We start from the raw sequence: 22,076 nt of genomic DNA on the forward strand, positions 1-22,076 counted from the left end.
TAAATGAGCAAGGTGAATTTGGCAACTGTTGGTATCATATACTCACCAAACTCTATTCTTCCTACACTGTTAAATTTGAATTCAATACAGACAGAACAAGTCATTATAATTGGCTACAAAAATATAAATATGGGCTTAATGCTTTTCCCAGGCAACTTATTATTCTGGGAGTGTGAATATTGTATGATTATCAAAATAAAATGTATTTAATGTAAAAATCATGTTATAAATGAAGATCATTATTCATAATGAACTCGGACATCCAGTTACATCACTCAAACCCCCAATTGCATCCCTAAGTAAGGGATTAAAAATAAAAAACAACTAATTTTATACATATAAGCATATATGGTTATAATACATTATACAAAAAAGCAGAAAGTAGAAGGTTATTTTGATTATCTAAAAATTTTATCTTTCACATTGGGCTACATAAATTAGGTTTAGAAGTACTTAGTTATCTCTAGACTTTTTTGTAGGTTTAAAATGTCAAGTTTGATATATTTTTAAATAGAGGTTTCAGATTTGATACCTGATCTTAGGGTTTTGCAACGTTTGTCTGACAGAGGCTACATTTTCATCATTAGATGAGCAGTTTTTAAATGTATATTTGGAACATGGTCCAATGACAATAACATTGTCAATACTCCAGCCAACTAGCATTTCTTTATTCTCTTTTTTAGTGACTATTGGTTTGCTGTTCTTTAATCTAATTGAATTCTAGTGGAGATAAATTATGGAGATACAAGAAACACCAAATTAATTTTTGAATGATAAAATCATTAGCTTACCTGAGTCATGGGACTGCTGAATCCTTAATGTTCATTAAAGTAGCTTGCAATATTAAAATGGAATTATAAAGTGTTAGACAAATCAGCCTTAATTAAGCAATCACTGTTCAAGAATGAAGCTTAATCATTTCCTGCTAGGGACATAAGTCCTAGTTTATTCTTTACCTAGGATAGCTTTGAATATGAATATGAGCAAGAGGTCATTTGACTTGTATCTTTAAAAAGAAAAGTAAGTTGTGTGTAATGGAGATTTTTAGTTTCTTGTATTCTAGTCTTTTCAGTTGTATGATTTATATGGAAGTGCTTGTTTTAGTTGTCATTTGTTAATGTAAGAATTTTTAAAATGTTCACAGAATATGTGCTTTGAGGCCTTTTTAGTGAAATTACTGGCATGAAATTCTCTATAGTAAAGCATTGTGGATGAGAGTAAAAGAAGTTGTCTAAGATGGGCAGGTCTTGTTTTAGTGAATTTGAAATTGATTATATAGACAAATTGGCTTCTATGACAAAAGAAGGAAAATACTTTTGTTTTAAATTATGGAAATTTTGTTCTACTCACTTGGAATGCTTATCTCTTAGAACGTTGACTTTTCTGGTTTAGAAATGACCATTTGAAGAAACTCTAGAAATGACATCAAGTAGAATGGATTATTTAAGGAATAAACAAAATGAGGATTTTCTTTGGGAGATTGCTAATATTCTTTGGTTTGCCATTCAGAAATATTGTGTTTTTCTTCAGGTTGCCATTGACAATGACACCTGCTTAATTCAAAGTGAAATGTCATATAGGCTCAAATTCAAGAAGTCTTTTAGTCTAACTTCAAAACTTAACATAAATTTAACATTTTTTTCTGGAATGGGTTTTAAAATAGGTCTTCCTGGTCCTTTAAAGGAATCATCAATAAATAAGACTTCTATTAGAATCAGATTAGAGTTCCTGGACATCCATTAGAACGTAATAAGAAGACATTTATGATAAGGTAGCAGAGGAAGGAAATCAGTCTTTTTTCACATTTGGCTCTTATTTTGACAAATCAGACATAATTTTATTTATAATTTCATATTTTACACTTTCTGTACAGTTTAGTTAATCTGCTTAAAATTTGTTTACTTATGGATTTTTCTGTTTTAGTGCTAGTAACTTATAGCATGTCATTTTATTTCTATTTATACATATACATTGAGAAACATTCTAGACTTGAAAAATATTTTTGAGTTGAAAAGATATCTTATTTAATTTTGGAAAGTTGAAGTAAATTTAGTTTACATTGAGGTTATCCTAATTTAAACCTTAAAGTTTAAATATATTTGAAAATTAGAGGGATAGGATTTGTTCTGTGATATCTTGACAGAATTGAGGGAGATTAGAAACTCTAAAATAGGGAAGTGAAGAATCCTACCCTGTAGTTACATTTTAACTGAACTTCTTTTTAGCAGTTGACCTGGAAGGTTTTCATTTTTAATATATAGTTGTGTGATGAGGAAAAGGTGAGGAAGTTTTATTAACCTAAAAGGTGTCCTCTTGTGAACTAACTTAATTTCTTTTTGCCAGGCACTTGAGAGAAAAGACAACAATAGCAGTTACATCCAGAGGTTATTATGGATTAGAGGATGAGAAAGGAGCAGCATGTACATCAACAAGGCGTCGCTCTACACCTCGAAGTTTGGCAGGCTTGACAAGTGGAGTTTTTGAGTCTATAATGGTTCAAGTTTTGAGACAGGAAGAACAGCTAAGAGCAAAAGAAGAGAAAAGGTAAACAGAAAAATTCTTAGGTCAATATGTGTTCAAATTTTTAGTCAATTCTCCTTTTGAAGAAGATATATACTTCTGTAGTATACCCACACACACCAAATTTCTGAGCCCAAATCATACCCAAATTTATTTTCACTGTAGTGAAATATTTGATATTTGAAACAAATCCCATCACAAAGGAAGTTTATATAGAGATAGAGCATTTAAAATTTCCAAATCATTTTATTCAAAACTGAAAATAAAGGTAGACTAATGAATTTCAGAATGTTTATCAAGCTTTCTAGTGATTTCTGAAAGGAATACGCTTTTAGAATGGAACAATTTTACACGATTTTTAGAGCTATTGGGGACTGTAGAATTCACATGGTCTGTATAGAAAAGGAAACAAAAAAGCCTGAAAGGTTAAGTGAAAACCAAGATCACTAGTCATTTCATTGAAACCAGAATCAACATTTTCTGATCAGGAGGTGGATTTCCTTGATTTCAAGCTATTTAAAGAACACTTGTTGATGGCACAGGGAGCTGCTTATGCTTTTAAAAAATGGTTTATAAGTTTTTATCTTGTTCATGTGTCTGTGAGTCAGACTTGCCTTGTTTTTTTTACAGAATTTATAGTTTCGGGGGCACCTGGGTGGCTCAGTGGATTGAGAGCCAGGCCATATAGATGGGAGGTCCTGTGTTCAAATTTGGCCTCAGAAACTTCCCAGTTGTGTGACCCTGGGCAAATCACTTAACCCCCATTGCCTACATTGCCTAGCCTTTACCACTCTTCTACCTTGGAAACAATACACCTTATTGATTCTAAGACAGAAGATAAGGGTTTTTTATAAAAAAGAATTCAGTTCAACCTTGTGACTCTTTTTATTGCTAAGTATTTACTTTTTCTTCTGAGATGCACAGGGAGAATGGTTCCCTGAGCCAATTTTTTTCTGAATTTCCAAACAATTTCACAGTTTAATAAAAAGAATATTTTCTGATGTATAGAAAACATGTTTGGAACACTTTGAAATTTATCATTTCCATGTTATTGATAATTTTTTTATCTTTCATCATTACTAACATGTTCAAATATAGGAATCAAAGAAATCAATATAAGGTTTTATCATTAAAGAATAAATTAGCATTTATAAGAAAATGGTTGATTCAATAGTTTCTTTTTTTTTTTTTAAGGACATTTACTTTCTATCTTAGAATTGATACTAAGTATTGGTTCAAAGGCAGAAAAGCAGTAAAGGCTAGGTATTTGAAAGTAAATGACCTGCCCAGGTCACACAGCTAGGAAGTGTCTGAGGTGAGATTTGAACTTGAGACTTACCATCTCTAGAGGTCTGGCTTTCTATCCACTGAGCCACCTAGCTGCCTCTCAATAATTAAGTTTTCAATGCTGTAGGATAAAATTGCTACGTGAAGAATCATACCTTTTCTCTCTTTTTATGGATATTATTTTCAATAGAACAGATACTGTATCATATTTAAGGGAAACGTAATTTTCATAAACATACATGAAAGTTTTTCATTTATCAGTTAAAATGAAATGGTATCATTTGAATGAAGTTTCACATAACTTGACAAACCTTTGAGGCAATAAGGTAACATTTAGCATTTTATAATTTTGCTGCAAATTTATGGCATTAAAACATTTGGAGTCAGAAATACTTTGAGATTTAAGCTATATCTCTGATTCATAATAGCTGTGCAGCTCTGTGCAAATCACTTAACCTTTCAAAGAGCCACACATTACTCTGAAGATAATGAGTTGCAAAACTATTGCTAATCTGCATTGTCAGAAGTAGTTTTCTTACTCTGGTATAATCACAGATCTGTACCACCTAACCTCACTATCCTCCAAACAACTATCAATACCAGAAGATATATTACTATGCTTTCTAAAAACTGTATATAGATGAAAATTTTTGAACCTAGTTATATATTGCAATTTTATTAGCGAAGGATTGCTTTATTAGTGAAGGTTTCTTTGCAAAGTGAATAATATTCCCTAATATGTTTTAGGATCCCAGGTTCATATAGTTAAGGGAAGGGAATAATATTTCTATGGTACCTATTATTGTCAGGCACTGTGCTTAGCTTTACAAATATAATCTCATTTGATTCTCACAACAAGCCTGAGAGATAGATGCTATTATAATTCCTATTTTACAGTTGAGGAAACTGAGGCAGACAAGGATTAAATTACTTGCGTGGGGTTACACAGCTAATAAGTATCTAAGATTGCATTTGAATTTGGATCTTCCTGACTTCACACCAAGCATCCTATCCACTGTGCCACCGAGCATATTGACCATAAAGTTGGGTTTTTTTGTTGTGTTGTTTTTTAACTCTAACCTTCCATCTGGGAATCAATATTGTGTATTGTTTCCAAGGCAGAAGAATGGTAAGGGCTAGGCAATAGGGGTTAAGTGACTTGCCCAGGGTCACACGACCATAAAGTTTTGATTGACTTAGAATCCATGAGAAGTGGGGTATTAAAGTTGATTTTATTTTTTGGTGTTACTTTGATACCCTATGGATCATCAAAGTAGGTCCTCCCTCCAGTGGTAAGAGCACATAATCTACTCAAGCCTTCCCACTGGTTCTCTATAGGATACCTGGATTCTGGATCTTAGTATAGCATGTAGGCTATCTGTTGCTCACCACTTCACCAGAGGCCCACCTTTTTTGGTCTTTCTTTTTTCTGATAATATGCTTTTATTTGCTTCTCAGTGTAATGATGTACTTAACTCATGACCATCATGTTCCTCTTCATTGCCTTTTAGATGATCTTCAGTTTTAATTTTATAAAGACCATGGTATTCAGGATCTCATAATTAAATAGCAATCCCAGAAATGTTATTGTTAAACAAATTGGCCTTTGTTTTAAGGAAGCAGTCATTAAAGGCATTGGATAATTTTCCAAAGGCAATCTATTCCATACTTTTCTTCCTGTCACATTCTGGTTAACTCTGGAATAATTACAAAACACATTTTCTTTTCAAATTTTTGTTGAAAATGTAAGAATATAATAGTATGAATGTCCGAACATAATTTAATCTTTTATAGTCTAGGATCATTAGAGATATAAGTTAGAGATATAAGATTACCATTTTGAACACTGATGAAAAAAGAGGTAGAGAGGAAAAAGGCAATTGCAGCTATTCCTGTTTTTCTTCTGGGTTGTCCGGGGAACAAGGTGGTGGAGTAGGGGATGAGACATAGTGAAGTGATGGTGCTGGTCAGCTGGACTTGAGTGTGGATTTAGCTTTGGACTGTGGCTATAGTTATATTTGCTCTTGCTTTTCCTCTAGGGTCAGTCTACAAATAAAACAATAAGCATTTATATTTTCTTCATCCATCTCTTCTCACAAGATTTAGCCTGTCAATTTCACCTCTGCAACATTTAAGTACATACTACTACCACTCTGGTACAGACTCTTTTGACCTCACTCCCAAATTATTTTAATCAGCTATTGGATCTGCCTGCCTCAAGTCTCTTTCCACTCCAATCCATCCTCCATTCAACCACTAAAGTGATTTTCTGAAAGAATGGGTCTAACCACATTGCCCACCACAAAAAGCTCTGTGGCTTCCAGGAACAAATGCAAATTCCCTATTTGGTATTCAAAGCCTTTCATAACTTAGCCCCCTCGTACTACTCCCTGGCATGTATACTCTTTGATCCAGTGACAGTGGGTCCTAGATATTCTAAAAACAAGAAACTCCCATCTCTCCATTCCAGACATTTTCTCTGGCTGTCTCCCATGGCTGGAATGTTCTCTCCTCCATTCCAAATACTGACCTCTTTGGCTTTTTTTAAGACTCAACTAAAATTTCTTACCTATATATAGCTTGATTTGTATGTATGCGTATATCATATATGTGTGTGCATGTAATTTTTTTATATGTTGTTTCCCCCATTAGATTGAAAGCTCCTTGAGAGCAGGGACTGTCTTATCTCATTTTATATGCCCAGCTCTTAGCACAGTAGTACTTTAAAACCACCCTACTTGTCTATGCTACGTTCTTTTCTGCATATTAAAAAATGCTTTAGCAATTTTTTTTTATCATGTTCCTTGACACTTGGGTCAAAGAGTACGTACAGTTCAATAGCTTTTTGAGCATTGTTCCAAATTGCTTTCCAGACTACATTAGTTGCACTAGTTCACAGTTCCACCAACAGTGAATTACTATACCTTTTTTCCCCACATTCTTTCCAGCATGTCATTTTCTTTCCTTTTTTGGGGTGGGGATGGTTCATCTTAGCCAGTTTGGTGAGTTTCAGGTGATATCTCAATCGTTTTAATTTATATTTCTATCTTGGTGATTTAGAGCATTTTTTCATAGCTTTGATTTCTTCCTATGAAAATTGCTAATTCATATTCTTTGACCATTTATCAAGTGGAGAATGGCTCTTATTCTTGTAAATTTGAATCCATTCCCTATATACTTTAGAAATGTGATCTATATCAGCAGAACTTGTTACAAAAGATTTTTTTTTGCCCTAGTTTTCTACTTTTCTTCTAATTGTCATTGTATTTTGTTTGTGCAAGAAAATTTATGCACATTATGTATAAAATTATGCATATCATCTCCTTTGAACCTCCCTATCTCTTGTTTGGTCATGAATTCTGACTTCTTTCTAACTTACCAATAGTTTTCTCCAAGTAGCATGTTCTTACTCAAAATAGCTAGGTTCTTTGGGTTTATTCAACATTAGGTTGCTGTGTACATTTGCTTCTATATATCATATACCTAACCTGTTCCACTATTCACCAGTAAAATTGTTTTTGATAATTGCAGCTTTATGATACAGTTTGAGATCTGGTACTGCAAGATCTTTTCTCTACCCAATTTTTTTCATTGATCTTGATATCCCTGACTTTTCCTCCAGATGAATTTTATTATTTTTCTAGTTCTGTAAAGTAATTCTTTAGTTGTTTGATTGGTCTAGCATTGCTAAAGTGTAACAATATTAGTATGTAATTAATATATTATGATGATGTTATATCATAATATATTAAAATAGTATAGTAAATCAATTTAGCTAGTATTATTATTTTTAGTATATTGGTTCAACCTGTCTATGAACAATTAATATATCTCCATCTCCTTTATTTGTGGGAAGTATATTTTGCAGTTGTGTTCATATAGTTCCTGTACATGTTTCTAGGCACTATAGAAGCAGCTAGTAGGGAGGAGGAAATTGAATATTTGAAAGATTCAAGATGCTGGAAAAGTTTTCTGAAGAAGTTGGGAATGTGATGGAATCAAGAGTGCATGTAGAGGGGCTGGATTTGACAAGAAGAGAAGGCAACTGAGTGATATGAGATAAAGAAAAAGAAGAAAAGAGGGAGCTTTAGCAAATGGCTTTAATTTTCTTCTCTGAGGGATAAAGGTCCTCAACTGAGAGGATGGAGGGAAAGTGTGCCATGAGAAACTTGAGAGGAGGAATGGCAGATAGAGGAAGGTAGAGTCCAGGAGATAGTTCCTTTTCTTCCCTTCCACCCCCATTCCCAGTTTGAGTCACTTGAGAAGTTAGAAGCTAAGCTACACAGTAAGTAAAAAAGGGAATCACAAATCAAACCCAAGTCTTCTGATTCCAAACCCATTGTTCTTTTTCCTATATCAAGCCACTTCGTGAGGGTTGCTAGTTTTATTTTCTGCTAATTTTTAAATAAGCAAAAGTTACAATTACTGAGTATTTTCCATGTAGTCAAAATGTTGGCAGTACTCATTTATCAACTGGATTTCCAAGTCAGGGCAAAGTTTCTACTGTAACAGGCTACCAAGTTAATGAATAGGGACTTAAGTAAGTATTTTGAGTGTGATTAGAAATCTTGGTAATGGTTTTAGTTAAAAATTGGGTCTCTTACATCTAATAAGGATACCTATTGTCATATCTTGGTTGAGCCATTACATGTCTTGTTAACTTTATCTTTAAAAAAAAAAGAATTCAATTGAAGTAGTTTTGATTCCTTACTACATAGTGGATGCTTAAAAATGTTTATTGAATTGAATGTTGAAAATATTTTTAATATTTGGCCCAGCTAAATGTATTAAACAGCCATTTTCATGGTTTTAGTGGTGGAATGGACATATTTAGAAAGTACCAGGGCATGTTGTCTTGTGAATGGAGGGATCAGTTTCTATGGTTATTAAAGACCAAAACATTAAACAGTAGTTGTTGTGGTTTTTTTCCATCCAAAACAGGTACTAAGTAGCATTTATATTTAAATTTTTGTATTTTGTGAGATTCTTTTTATTTACTTAGAACTAGACATCTAATTCTCTAAATTTTTCTTTAGGCTAAGGGATCAAGAAAGAAAAGAAGCAGAAGAAGCTAGTCAAAAAGAAATAGAAGAATGGGAAAGAAAACTTCTGGCTCAGGCTGCTCCAACTTGCATGGAGACCATGTGGGAAATTCCAGCTATAGGGCATTTCCTTTGTTTAGCTCAACACATTCTAAATTTGCCTGAAATAGTCTTTTATGAGTTGGAACGTTGTCTTCTGATGCCTCAGTGTAATGCTTTCTTGTCAAAAATAATGACTTCTTTGTTAAGTCCTCCTCATCGCAGACCTACCTTACATAGGAGACCCACTCTGCCTTATAGAACTTGGGAGGCAGCACTGAGGCAGAAGGTACAGCAGTGGTACACTGTTGTTGGGCAGACTGAGAATCCTGATGGCTGTGCTGAAAAGCTTGGATTGTGCCCTCAGTTTTTTAAAGTCCTTGGAGAAGTTAACCCTTTAGAGGAGAAACCATTTCATGAACTCCCATTTTACCAGAAAGTTTGGTTACTGAAAGGCCTCTGTGACTTTGTGTATGAAACACAAAAAGAAGTTCAAGATGCTGTGCTGGGACAGCCTATTCATGAATGCAGGGAAGTGATCCTTGGCTATGATTACCTAGAGAATGCTTACGTACATTTCCCACAGTTTTGTGGTGCAGACGTGCGCATTTATAAACAGAGACCCTTTCAGGCACCTGAATTTCCAGTTCCACCTATTAAAATACAAAGAGTACCTCGGATTAAACTTGAGAAATTAAAAGGTGAATATTCTAGCAAAAGCAATGGAGAACATAGGTGTGGTAGCAGAGAAGAAATATCCTCTGCCTCCAAAAGAGAACAGATCAGTATGGAACCTGTTTGCTGCCCAGCTAAAATCCATTTGGATAATCACAGTATCTCCACGGAAAAGGAAATTAAAACTAACTGTGAAATTAAAATTCACAGACCTTGTGAAAGTAAGAAAATGGGCTGCTGTAAGGAAAATTTAGAGAAACCAAGTAGTCCAGGGGAAGTTACTGGTTTTGGGGAACCTCTCAGCCCAGGTGAAGTGAGGGTTATAGAAAACAGGGAGAAATATGGTGAAGCTTCCAGAATAAAAACTGAGCCTAGTCCATTAAAAGAGAATGCCCTTAAAACTTGCCAAGTACATGTAAATGGAAGTCACAACGATAATCTAGATGTTAACTGCCATAAAGTTACAAGAGATATCATATTAGAACATTCACTACAGAATCATAAAAAACTCAAACTTAGTAAAATACGGGCAAAAAAGAAGAAAAAGAAAAAAAAGAAATTGAAAGATGTCTTAAATGAAAATTTACAAAGAAAACGTGAAGGTCTTCATTCTCTTACATTCAAGTCTTACAAACCTGAGATCCAGAGCAAGTTATTTATCATCAAAAAGAAAGCTAAACACAAGAAGCACAAATCTGGTAAGCTGGTTCCCTATTTTGAAAACAATGTAAGAAATTGTACTTCCAAGATGATCTTTCAGCTAGTTTGGAAAGCTTATAGGCATAAAATGAAATTAACTTTTGTATTATATATTTTTAGTGTAAACCTATCTACTAAAATTTCATATAGGGAATTATATTCTGTTACCCAGTTAAACTTGCTGCTTTTTCAGCAAGATACACTTGTTTTACATCAAAAATAGATTATTTTTAATTCTTACTACTAAAGATTTATGATTCAAATTATTAAGATTTAAAAGAATTTATCATCAATTACTGAAGAGCCTCCTTTTTTCTATTGTCTTTGTTAATTCATTGGTAAAATTCATTGGTTAACTGATTGTTAACAATTTATCTTACAGTGCAGAGGAAATATAGGATAAATCCCAATCCAATTAGTTTTTACTAGTTCTTGTTTTATAGGGGAAAAAATGATGCATAAAGTTAAAACTATCAATTACAATGAGTTTTAGTGTACCTTTTAAAAAATTTTATAGATTTAAGTTGTTCATTCCATTCCTGTTCTGTCATTATTAGAGATAATTAAGATTTGGTTACACTTTGAAATAAATGGCTGTTAATTCATTTAACTCAATTCAAGTGCCCCATTACAATGTGGAAGTAACCCTGAATTCGTAAAAGCTTTACCAAAAGAGCACAAGGTCTGTCAGATCCTCTCCTCATCATCAGGTCACATACTTGCAACCTTGTTAGAACGTGACAGATCTTATGCATAACTTTAAAGAATTCATCCTCCAATGAGACATTGAAACTGGACTTCAATAAAATAGAAAATATGTTCTCCATTTGCTTGTTTACTAGCCAACTATTTCAAAATATTACAAAATCTTCATTATCACTGCTTAACACAAAAAAGTAATAGAGTAGATAAAGTGAATGAAATGTATAGAAAAATCTGAAAAATTCATTTTAGCTTATAATTCTAGCATTCTATATCCATGAATTATGAAACATTTATTAAGTATTTGTATATGACACAATTTTAGATGTTGTACATAGATAGACTTAGCCTCCATTCTCTAGTGGTTTACATTATAAGCATGCTTATGCAAACCTTGTACAGGTCATTCAGGTAATAAAATAAAAATGTTTTGGAATGGATAGTAAGATGTGTGTGTATACACACACATGGATTTTATGAGTGCAATTTACGGCATCACTGGGAGTACCTTTCTAAATGATCAGAATAAGTGGGAAAATCTGTTAAATTTAGCTTTTATTTACTGAGTACATTAAAGAAAGGAGACTAAATAGATAGGAGAATTTGAATAATAGAGCAGAATTAGTATTCTAGGTAGAGGTTTGGGGTAAAATAGATAATAGCATAAACAAAGATGAAAGCAGGAATAAGCTTGATGTGTTCAAGAGAAACAAGACAGTTTTACTAGAGCTAATTTAAGCTTCCCAAAAGCTTCTCAGACCAGAGAACTGAGAATTTTAGGAGCATTTTAAATAATGAAAGATGCCCAAGAGAGTGACATTCTAGATATCTGTTGCTATTCTGAAGAACTCTTGAATTTAGAAGTTTGTTGAAAAGATGAAGTGGGCTTATATCATATGTGTAAAGGGGTGTAAAGGGTGTGTAGGGGGTATAGGTTGGTGTGAAGGGAGGGGATGGTGGTAAGGGAAATAAGATGTAAAAACTTGAGATTACGATCTTAAGCCCTTGTAGAAACATAGAGCATCTGAGAGACCCTGCAAAGCTCTAAAGAGGAAGAGCCAGGATCAAGATGATAAGTTCATAGGCTGATACATTTGGATCTAAATGGTGACCTGAGAAGTCACTGATGCTAGCACCCTCATTTTAAATATGAAGAAACAGGACCACAGAGCTTAAGTGCTTGTCTAAGATTTTACATCAGTAAGTGGCAGAGCTGGGATTTGAATCCAGATTCTTTGACTCCAAATCCTTTGCATAAACAAAGTGGTTTTGATGGCGACAGTGAGAAATTTGAGGAATACAGTTCCTATAGTTTAGCAAAACAAATTCAGATAGTCTAAGTAAGAGAGGAGTCTTTAAGTTAAACCACAAACAGTTAAAAATAAAAGAGTATTGTGCAGATGTGGGAGTTAGATTGAAAGAATCAGCAAAAATCGTCAGCTAAATTCAATATTTAGAGTAAATGGCAGATAAATTGGATTGCCCGGGAGCTCTTAGCCTACCATACTGAAGTTGATAGTGCCACCTACTATAATGGAGAAAATGTTCATGGTGCTGCACTGAGAGAAAATGTAAGTAGCTTTTTAAATTGCCTGTTTCATTTAAAGCAAAGGGCAGAGCAACTGAGGTGTCTCAAGTTCTTAAATGAGACTAAGCTACTAAGGGTATAATCAGAAGAGTGGTATGATTTTAAGGGTAAGGACTTAACCTTAAATATGTCCAAAATATATCAGAAATTTTCAGTTAGAGATCACTTAGATCTTTTAGAATTTTGAAATTATTCTCTAGACTTGTCTTGGGCAAATGCCCCATGGAAGATAGGAATATCACCAATGAATAATATGGTAGATTTGTTAATCACATTGCTTAGTGAAAGGCAATGAGGAAATAGAAATTTTGATAATTGGGGGTGGGAAAGAAGAAGAGCATTAGAATACTGACCAAAGTGGTGTCTTACAGTAGGAATCTGTTGGGCAGAAAGATGGAAACAAGGCATGGAGATGAAGCATAGTACAATTTTGCTTAAAGCTGTGTGTGTGTGTGTGTGTAAATGCATTTATGTAAACACACTAATACATGAATACACACACATGTATATAGATAGATTAATCTCTATCATCTTTTCCTAGTTAGCTGACACAGTGCATAGAAGGATGACGAGCCCAGAGTTAAGACCTGAATTCAAATCCTGATTCAGACGTTTACTGGCTTTGTGACCCTAGTCAAGTCACTTAACCTCTGTCTGTCTCAGTTTCCTCTTGTGTAAAATGTGTATAATAACACCTACTTTGCAAAGTTCAAATGAGATAAATACTTGTAAAGTGCTTAGCATAGAACCTAGCAGATAGCAGATGTTTAATAAATATTCCCTTCCCTTCCTTCCCATCTCAGATTATATAGGAAAGTATCATTTTACATATTCTAAGATATGTGAGTGCTTTTCAGCTATGATATATTAGAAAATCCTAGATTTCATGTTGACATCTCTTTTATTGGACCCTTTAGAAGTTTTTAGCTGTTTGAATTCTGGTTAGTTTTTGGAGTTTGACCTCATATCTTTTAGTTTGAGGGTAAGGAGTACAGTTTCCATTCTCCAGGCCTATTCTGAAACTCAACGTGATATGCTTTCCAAACACATGAAGTTTAAACCTTAGAATAGTAGTGAATCTTTTCTGAAGTATTTTCAGAATAGTTTCTGCCTTAATATTAAATCTAGACTTGAACAAGGTATATTATAGAGCACAAGGCAAACCATATAGCCTTCCTCAACATTAGTTTCTTTGTCTATAAAATTAAGTAGTTAATGATTAAATTATTGCTAAGATCCTTTCCAACTCCAAATCTGTGACTCTGTAATTATTTTGTTGCAATAGAGGATGCTGATGATTTTAGGCCAAGTCATTGCATAAATACCACAAGGGGGCAGCATAAAACACATAGACTGTCCTATATAGTCACACTCTACCATTTATAGTTAAGCTGCATTTGGAATTTGTAATATTTCATACATTGCACAAATAAGTCTTAGTAAAAAGAAATGCTTAACTTGGGGCTCTTGTGGTATAATTTTGGTGAACCTTAAAACATAATATAGAATATTGTAATATATTTGTATAAATTAAGCTTACTTGTGTAAATATATTATACCCAAATGAAAGGGGTAAAAAAAAAGATTTCCTTTTAGCTCAGTTTAGTGCTATATGTAGTTCACTTGGTTGGTACTAATGTTCTTGACTCAATCTTTTCATCAAATGCTGGGCCATGTAGAGGCAACACCCACGTTATTTTTCCATTCTACCACCTTTCCATTCCTATTGCCATCACCCATACTACTGAAATAGTTTCCTAATTTTCTGCCTTCTGGTTCCCACTTTCCAGTCCATCTGTTGCCAGCTATAGCTTCCAAAATCTGAACTCTGATTATGCCATTCCTTTTCTCAAATCTTTAATCATGCCTTATTACCTATCAATCTATGTCCAAATTCCTCAGTCCAACATTCTCTTTATTGAAGGAATTAATGGATTTCCACTAATTATTATGAAATTAATTTATAGAATTCTAGATTAAAACATAAGTGTAAAGCACTTTGCAAACTTAAAATGCTATATAAATACTAACTATTATGGCCCCAATCTAACTTATCCATTTTATCTCCCACTTTCCTGTATGTTTCAGTCAAGCTGAGCTAATCTCTAATCTACAGTTAAGAGATTCTTACCTGATTTCATAAATGATACTTCTTTTTTCCAGGGCTACCTCTCTACTCTGATCCTGCTTCTTGTCCCTCAAAAAAACAAACAAACAAACAAACAAACAAAAAACAAAAAAAAACACCCAAACAAACAAACCAAGGATTGAAATATTGCTTATTTAAAAAAAAAAAAAAAAGTTGACATGCCACCTCTTTCAGCAAGCCTTTTTTGATATCCCCAACTTATCATCTCTTTTTTTTTGTGAACCACTGTGGGTCTTTATTTGTACCTCTCTTCATGGTTCTTACATTGTGCCTCATAATATATTTAGATATGTATTTTTTTAAACCCTTACTTCTGTCTTAGAATCAAAATTAAGTATCAGTTTCAAGATAGAAGAGGGAAAGACTAGGTAATTGGGGTTAAGTGATTTACATAAGGTCACACAGGTAAGAAGGGCCTGAGGCCAGATTTGAACCCAAGGTCTCTCCTCCCTACACCTGACTTTATCCAGTGAGCCACCTTGCTACCCACATGTACTTTTCTTACCCTTCTACTACATTTTAAACAACTTGAGGGTAAGGGATTATGTCATGTTTGTTTCATAGCTTTCACAAGTTGTTCCTTGCACATGATAAAAGATACATATGAAACTGAATTAAATATTTTGTTTTAACATCTTATGAAAGCACCAGACTATTAAGCTAGTGATTGTATAGAAGCATTATGAAGGCTTGTGATACTGTTTTTTCCCCACTCCAAGAAAGAGACAAGTTTATTCTATTTTGAAAGGGATGGGAGTTCATATTTTCATTTTTTGCTATAAAATTGAACTTGGAAATATTTTTATAAATTTTTCTTTGTAATGAGAGGCATCATGATATTGTGTTCTTAGAAAAAGAACTTTAAAGTCAGAAATGTCTTGGTTTAATTTCTGTCTCTGACTTACATGTTAAGCTGGTCACTTAATCTCTCAATGCCCTGGGCAACTTTCAAGACTACATGTTACCGAGGAGTTGACCATCTGCATTAGAAAAGGGAGATTCAATACTGATGAAGTTTTAGATCCATACCCTTAACAAAAACCAATGTTGTTAGAAGTTTTCATTTATTACATTATCATGAAGCCTTGCACCATAGAATGTGCTCTCTATATACTTGTTGACTTTTAAAAATTTAATGATTTCAAATGAAAATATTGATGTACCATATAGTTTTCCAAAATGGAGTTTGTAAAATGCTAACTATAATTTTTTTGTTAGCTTAAGCTTATTAATAACTAGTTTTCAGATATGATTTCCTTTAGCTTTGAGACAAATTTTCCCACAAGTTTCTCATTGCACAAGTAAGTTTGAAGGAATTTATTTCCTAAAAGACACTGAATTGCCTACTAGTAAAGGCACAACCCTAAAGATAGACAATAGGCTTAGATTTGTATTAATAGTAGTAGAAGAAAATTACTGTGGGGATTCATATTATGCTAATTAGAGAACTAAATTCCAAAGTATATCTATATATGAATCTAACTGTAGATATTGTTTCACAGGTAAGTTTGATTTTTCTTTTATATTCCTATTTTAGGTTATGTGTATTACTTTTTTACCAACTATCCTTAACAGTGGCAAAGCACATTTTTCCAAGTTTGTTACAGTAAAATCTTACATTAATATATTTGAAAATTATAATAGCTATGATTATTACATAACATTGTTAATATGCTTGTTCTATACAGATAGTTGTAGTTGAATGGTTTTCTCCTACTTTGATTTTGAACCCTCATTTTCATTTTACTTAATCACATCCATTTTTTACTTATAATTCAATTCTGAAGACTCTGTGTAACTTGGCTTTTATTAATGAAGTGTAATAAATATCATTATGAAGCTTTTCTCTTTTAATCTTGCAAGGAAAAAAATCCATATCTAAAAAAGCAATCACAAAGAAGAGGAAAGCTGTCACAAAGTCACCTACTGTACCAGAGTTTCAGGTAAATGTTATAACTTTGCTTCAAGCTTTCAAAATAGAATTTTTCTCTTACAGTTGTATTTCATGAAGTTGGTAAACTCCCAAGAAACTGTAGCCTATACGTTTTTAATAAAATGAGTCTCTAATTTAATAAACGAGTCTTGAGTTTTTCATACCATTGTAGGCGTGTTCTGCCAGAATTTCAAATATTTATGTGCTTAACATGTTTTTAAGTATTGATATTAAAAATTTTATACAGTATTTTGTATAGAATAACTTATGTGTAAATGGTTCCTAATGTAGTCATAGATTGCATATGAAGCATTATATTCAGGAATGAAGTTGTAAATTGAACACATATTTCATATCATGGCTGTGGTCTTATCTATATATAAACAGTGATAATGGTCTGCCAAAGTGATTGGTAAAGATTTGAATATTCATAATTTTCATGTAATTTTAAAATTGAGCTTATTTATAATTTATTAAAAGACACTGGCATATTTTATTTCCCATTGTTATTCAGGCAGAATTTTTTTTTAAATAAACTGCCAATTTTTTTCAGCAGTTTTGTTTTTGTTTTTTACAAAATGACCTTAAATATATCTCATTCTATAATAACAGTACTTATAGGTGTGAAGTCTATTCTCTGTGCTTATTTGAATACATTCTACCATGTTAGTGCAAAATCTAAGTATAAGACATGATCATATTTTATCTCCTCTCTGCAAGTCATGTTTATACATCTCTGTTGCCTATAATTTATATTCAAGTCACTATGGTAACTAAGAGTTACATTGGTTCTTCGTTTCCCAATCTGAACTTAACATATAGTCTTGGTTTAAAATAATATTTTTCAAATTGAGTTGCTTTAAAAAAGGTTAAAAAGCAGGTTCATTATGCTAAAATTTGGGGAGGGATGTATGAGTGTATAAAATGTGTATGTATATACACAAATCAATAATCATTTTATATTATTTGTGCTATAAGCATTATAGTTTTAACTTGAAAGTAAACCGATCAATTATAGGAGAATTCATTTGCTTTTCACTAAGGAATTTACTGGGAAATTTTAAAAATTACTTAGGCACATACCATTTAACTTCCATAAAGAAATTATTTGCCATGAGAGCACTTAATTTTTATTAAATTGAAATTTGGTGTTTTAAGTTTTGCTTGTCAGAAATAATTGGGGTGTGATTATTATACATGCACAGACCTCGTCTCCCCACCTCGTCTCCCCGCCTTCCCCCAGTGGAGAGAAGAGTACTGGATTGAGAGTGAGGAGTCTATTCTCAGTTCTCCCATTAACTGTGCAATGTTGTCACTTAACTTCTCTGAGCCTCAGTTTTCCTAGTTTATAAAATTACAAGATTAAATTAAATCATCTTTAATGACCCTTCAAGCTCTAAAATTCTGATTAAAAAAAAAGCAGTGTAAGGAGACTTGGATAATTTAGGACCTGTTAGAGAGAAATATTAAGAGGAGTATTTGGGCTGTTTTGGATGAAGCCTTGTTGGAGTAATAAAAAGTTAATAAAGGGAGAGAGAGCAATCTCATTTCGTTAAACTCCATCCCAACTCTTAGGAAGAACAGACCCTTTACGACACACAGTCTCATGTAGACTACTTAATGGCAGGTGGTTGCCAGAGAGAGATTACTACTAATCTTGATAATGACCTTAGGAGGATAAAATTTGTTGGTGGATTCGCATTTAGACTTTTTGACATCAGCCACTCTGGCATGTTCCTTCTCAGATTTTATTCTGTTGTCAGTCCTTGCGTGCTCCACTCAGAGTCTCTCCATAGTCCTCACCTCTATGCAGCATCTCTCTCTCTCTCTCTCTCTCTCTCTTAGAGAGAGTGTTTATGTCTGTATATGTGTATATGTATCTAAAGATCCACCCAGGCTGGAAATGTTGAAGTCACTAACTCAAACTCAGTCCCACTGCTGATTGGCATGGGTGCTTTGAACTGCTCTATATCCAGCTGGGTTGTTTTGCCTCTCCTTATGCAGACTGGCAGGACCACATTAATGCCACACTTCACATAGGTGCCCTGTTAGTATAACTCACTACAGCTCAAAACTCCTGAACTGAAGAGATCAGCCTCTCAGTGAGCTTTTCTCTGGTATCATTGATTGTAGCTGTATACCACCATGCTCAGCCTTTGATTTGTATTAACATGAAACAGTAATAGGATAATAATTGGTTTAGGTTAAAAAAGTTTTCTTTCTTCGTTCCATATCCATGTTCGAAGTGAAACTCTTGATGGCCGCTTGACCAGGCAGGTTAAGTGCATCGACAAAAAGGGTGAATCAAGAGAACTAACCCCAGCATGTTTTGAATAATTGTCAAGGACATTCCTCCTAATATTAGGGTCCCCTGTAGGTGTGTGTACACACACACACACACACACACACACACGTGTATGTGTTTCAATTAGTGCCCAGTGCTTAGTTGAGGCCCTTAGAGTATAACCACTCCTCCCCCATCAACTGGGCTTCCCCAGTTCCTTAGCCTCTTTGGAAGATGGGCACAGCACTTTCCCATCTTCCGAAATACATAACAAATGTAGTTCTTAATTAGACACAGCATTAAGGCAGATGGGAACATAATAAATTTTGACTTGAGAGCATCATAAACTACATGCAAATATACTTTTTTTATAAATGCATTCAATTCTTTTTCATTTAGGAGCAGTGCTTGTGAGAAAGGCCTAGTGAAAAATGAGGCTCTAAGTGTAAACATGAAATCATCACATGGGGCATATATTCATATAAATGTAATGTTGCTACCTATGCTGGGATCAGTGTCACAGCTCCACACATGTGCCCATTTTCACTGAAAAACCACCTGACATCTTGGAATGCTGTCTCAACACACTGTTCTGCTTTTTCACTCCTGTGTTTCTTAGTATTTAATGCTTTTTTACTTAACTTAAAACCTTTACCTTCTGTCTTGGAGTCAATACTGTGTATTGGCTCCAAGGCAGAAGAGTGGTAAGGGTAGGCAATGGGGGTTAAGTGACTTGCCCAGGGTCACACAGCTAGGAAGTATCCACAGCCAGATTTGAGCCTAGGATCTCCCTAGGCCTGGCTCTCAATCCACTGAACTACCCAGCTGCCCCTTTTAATGTTTTTTGTTTGTTTTTTTAAACCCTTACCTTCCATCTTAGAATCGATACTGGGTATTAGTTCCAAGGCAGAAGAGTGGTAAGGGCTAGGCAATGGGAGTTAAGTGACTTGCCCAGGGTCACATAGCTAGGAAGTGTCCAAGGCCAGATTTGAACCCAGGACCTCCCATCTCTCAATCCACTGAGCCACCCAGCTGTCCCCTTAATGTTTTTTAAAAGATGAAACTAAGTATGAATTGGACTTACTAATAGTAAAAAGTTGTAGAAAATACCATATTTGGAATTTTGAAAATCTGGTTACAAAACAAGTTTTTAAAACAACTTAATATTAAAGATTGTACCTGTTCATCCAGTAAACATACAATTTCATGTGCTATATACTAGCTCTTGTGCAAAGAGTGTGATTTGTTCCAAAGGCCATTAGAAGGGCAAAATAAAGTGGTTTATTTTGTATAGGGTATTGCAAGTTCAAACTTCAATTCATTAATTCTTATGAAAATTCTTCAAGATTAACATTTTCTTGTTTGTTTTTTACCTGGAGAAGTTAAGGCATAGTCAGCATAGCTATACTGAGTATTCTACCAGTCAGATCTGAATAAAATTGCTTCATTTGATTATGTTCTGTTAATATGATAGTGCCACTTTTTAAAAAGTTATGATGTTCTTCAAAGTGATTGTCCATTTTTTACTTCCAGTAGAATTTTTAATTCTATTTGCTACCTTTTGTAGCACTTTTCTTTCTTAAATTTATTTTTTCATGTAGCACTTTGTGGGAAAACATGTAATTTTATTAATGTTTGCCTGTCACTTTAACTGTTAATGCTATGGGCAGATCTTTATTGTTGTAGTTCAAATAATATTCATATAATTCCCATGTAAATGTAATATAAAATTTTGGTAACTTTTAAGAGAATGTTCTTTTATTTGTCTTTTATACTTAACTATAATTTGGCAAAGTGGAGAAAGATATAGTCCATGTATTTCTTAAAGACTTGAAATTAGAGAATGTTTAATTCTGTAGCTCAGTTCTGCTTCTGCTAATAGCCCTTTACTGTAGAGTCTCCTTCATTTTATTTCTTTCATTTATTTCCATATTCACTCATTCATTTATTTATCAATGGATACTTCAAAGGAGCATTCTCCAGGGAATGATTAGTTCTTAATTAGGCTAGGTACAAAGAGTAACACTTGAGAGACCTCAGGATGTTATAAACCTTTTCCTGCACCTTTGTTTTGATCTGAACTATTCTTTCAATAGGTTGATAGTATAGCTAGTCTGATCTGTTCAACTTTTTCATCTAATTGGTAAAAAATTTTCAGGATTTTGTTTTTAGATTTATAAGTCAAATGACAGAAAAAAGGAGAATTTGAGAATAACAATTATGCTTTTTTTAGAACTATATCTTCTTCAGTACTGCATATTAAAGTGCCAAAGTCCCTTTCCTCTATTCCACGTGTATAACTTGTTTTTAAAAAGAAGCATCATTTAAAGCCAAGTTGTATTGAAATGAACTTGAACTAAGTGTTGTACTAGAACGCAAGTTTTTAACTCACTAAAATTTATTTAACATTTTCACTTTTCTCTATATACACAGCAACAGTTTTCCTTTAGCAATTATTTATTATCTACTGTATACACATTATTATGTTTAGATTTTTTTTAACTACACTAAACATTTTCCTGTAAGTGCTTAAATGATCAGATGATGAATTCAGTCTTCTTCCTCAGACCATAGAATTTTATGCCAAGTTCTCCAGAATGTAAATTTTCAATTCTTAGACTTTTGCTCTTTTGTCTGAGAATTTATCCTATTACTAAAGCTGAGTTTCATTGTCCCACTAGATATTTTCTAATGCATGGTGTATTCTAACCTGAAAATTTGAGATAATGTATCAATCCTAGAAAACTGAAATTATGTAGATTAAGTAGACTACAAGTGATCTACATAATAATAATGTCTTTCCTTAATAAAGAAGACTGAACCCCCCCCCCACTTTCCCTTTCTGGAGTTGAAAGCCATGGTAATTATTTTTTATTAATTAAATCTTTTTCTTAAAATACAGTGAACCTTTGAGGAAAATTTTTGAATTTTTTTACATAAGAATGAAAGAGTGGTTTAAGAACGAATTAAGTTCCTTAAAATAATAGAAAAGCATTGGAAAAGAATAAGATTTTTTCTAATGCCAGCTTTTACTTAACATCCCCACAAAAATATAATTACTTTTCTACTGTATTTAGTGACAATTTGCAATAGAAACATTCAAATTGTTTTAGTTGGAAGTAATTTTTTACCATAAATTTAGAATAAAAATGTTGTGA

At 33.4% G+C, this 22,076-nt stretch overlaps 1 protein-coding gene across 1 annotated transcript in view; it reads left to right on the top strand.

Annotated features, from left to right (window-relative positions):
• The window catches only part of KIAA2026 (KIAA2026 ortholog), a 67,186-nt gene that overhangs the window by 15,723 nt on the left and 29,387 nt on the right, over positions 1-22,076 (top strand). The window contains exons 2-4 of the mRNA XM_044656629.1: positions 2,344-2,544; positions 8,844-10,261; positions 16,565-16,644. Coding sequence (XP_044512564.1) covers positions 2,344-2,544; positions 8,844-10,261; positions 16,565-16,644 — 1,699 coding nt within the window. The remainder of the gene's footprint in view (positions 1-2,343; positions 2,545-8,843; positions 10,262-16,564; positions 16,645-22,076) is intronic.

Source organism: Gracilinanus agilis, chromosome 1 (genome assembly GCF_016433145.1).
Source record: "Gracilinanus agilis isolate LMUSP501 chromosome 1, AgileGrace, whole genome shotgun sequence".
In the NCBI taxonomy this organism is placed as follows: Eukaryota; Metazoa; Chordata; class Mammalia; order Didelphimorphia; family Didelphidae; genus Gracilinanus; species Gracilinanus agilis.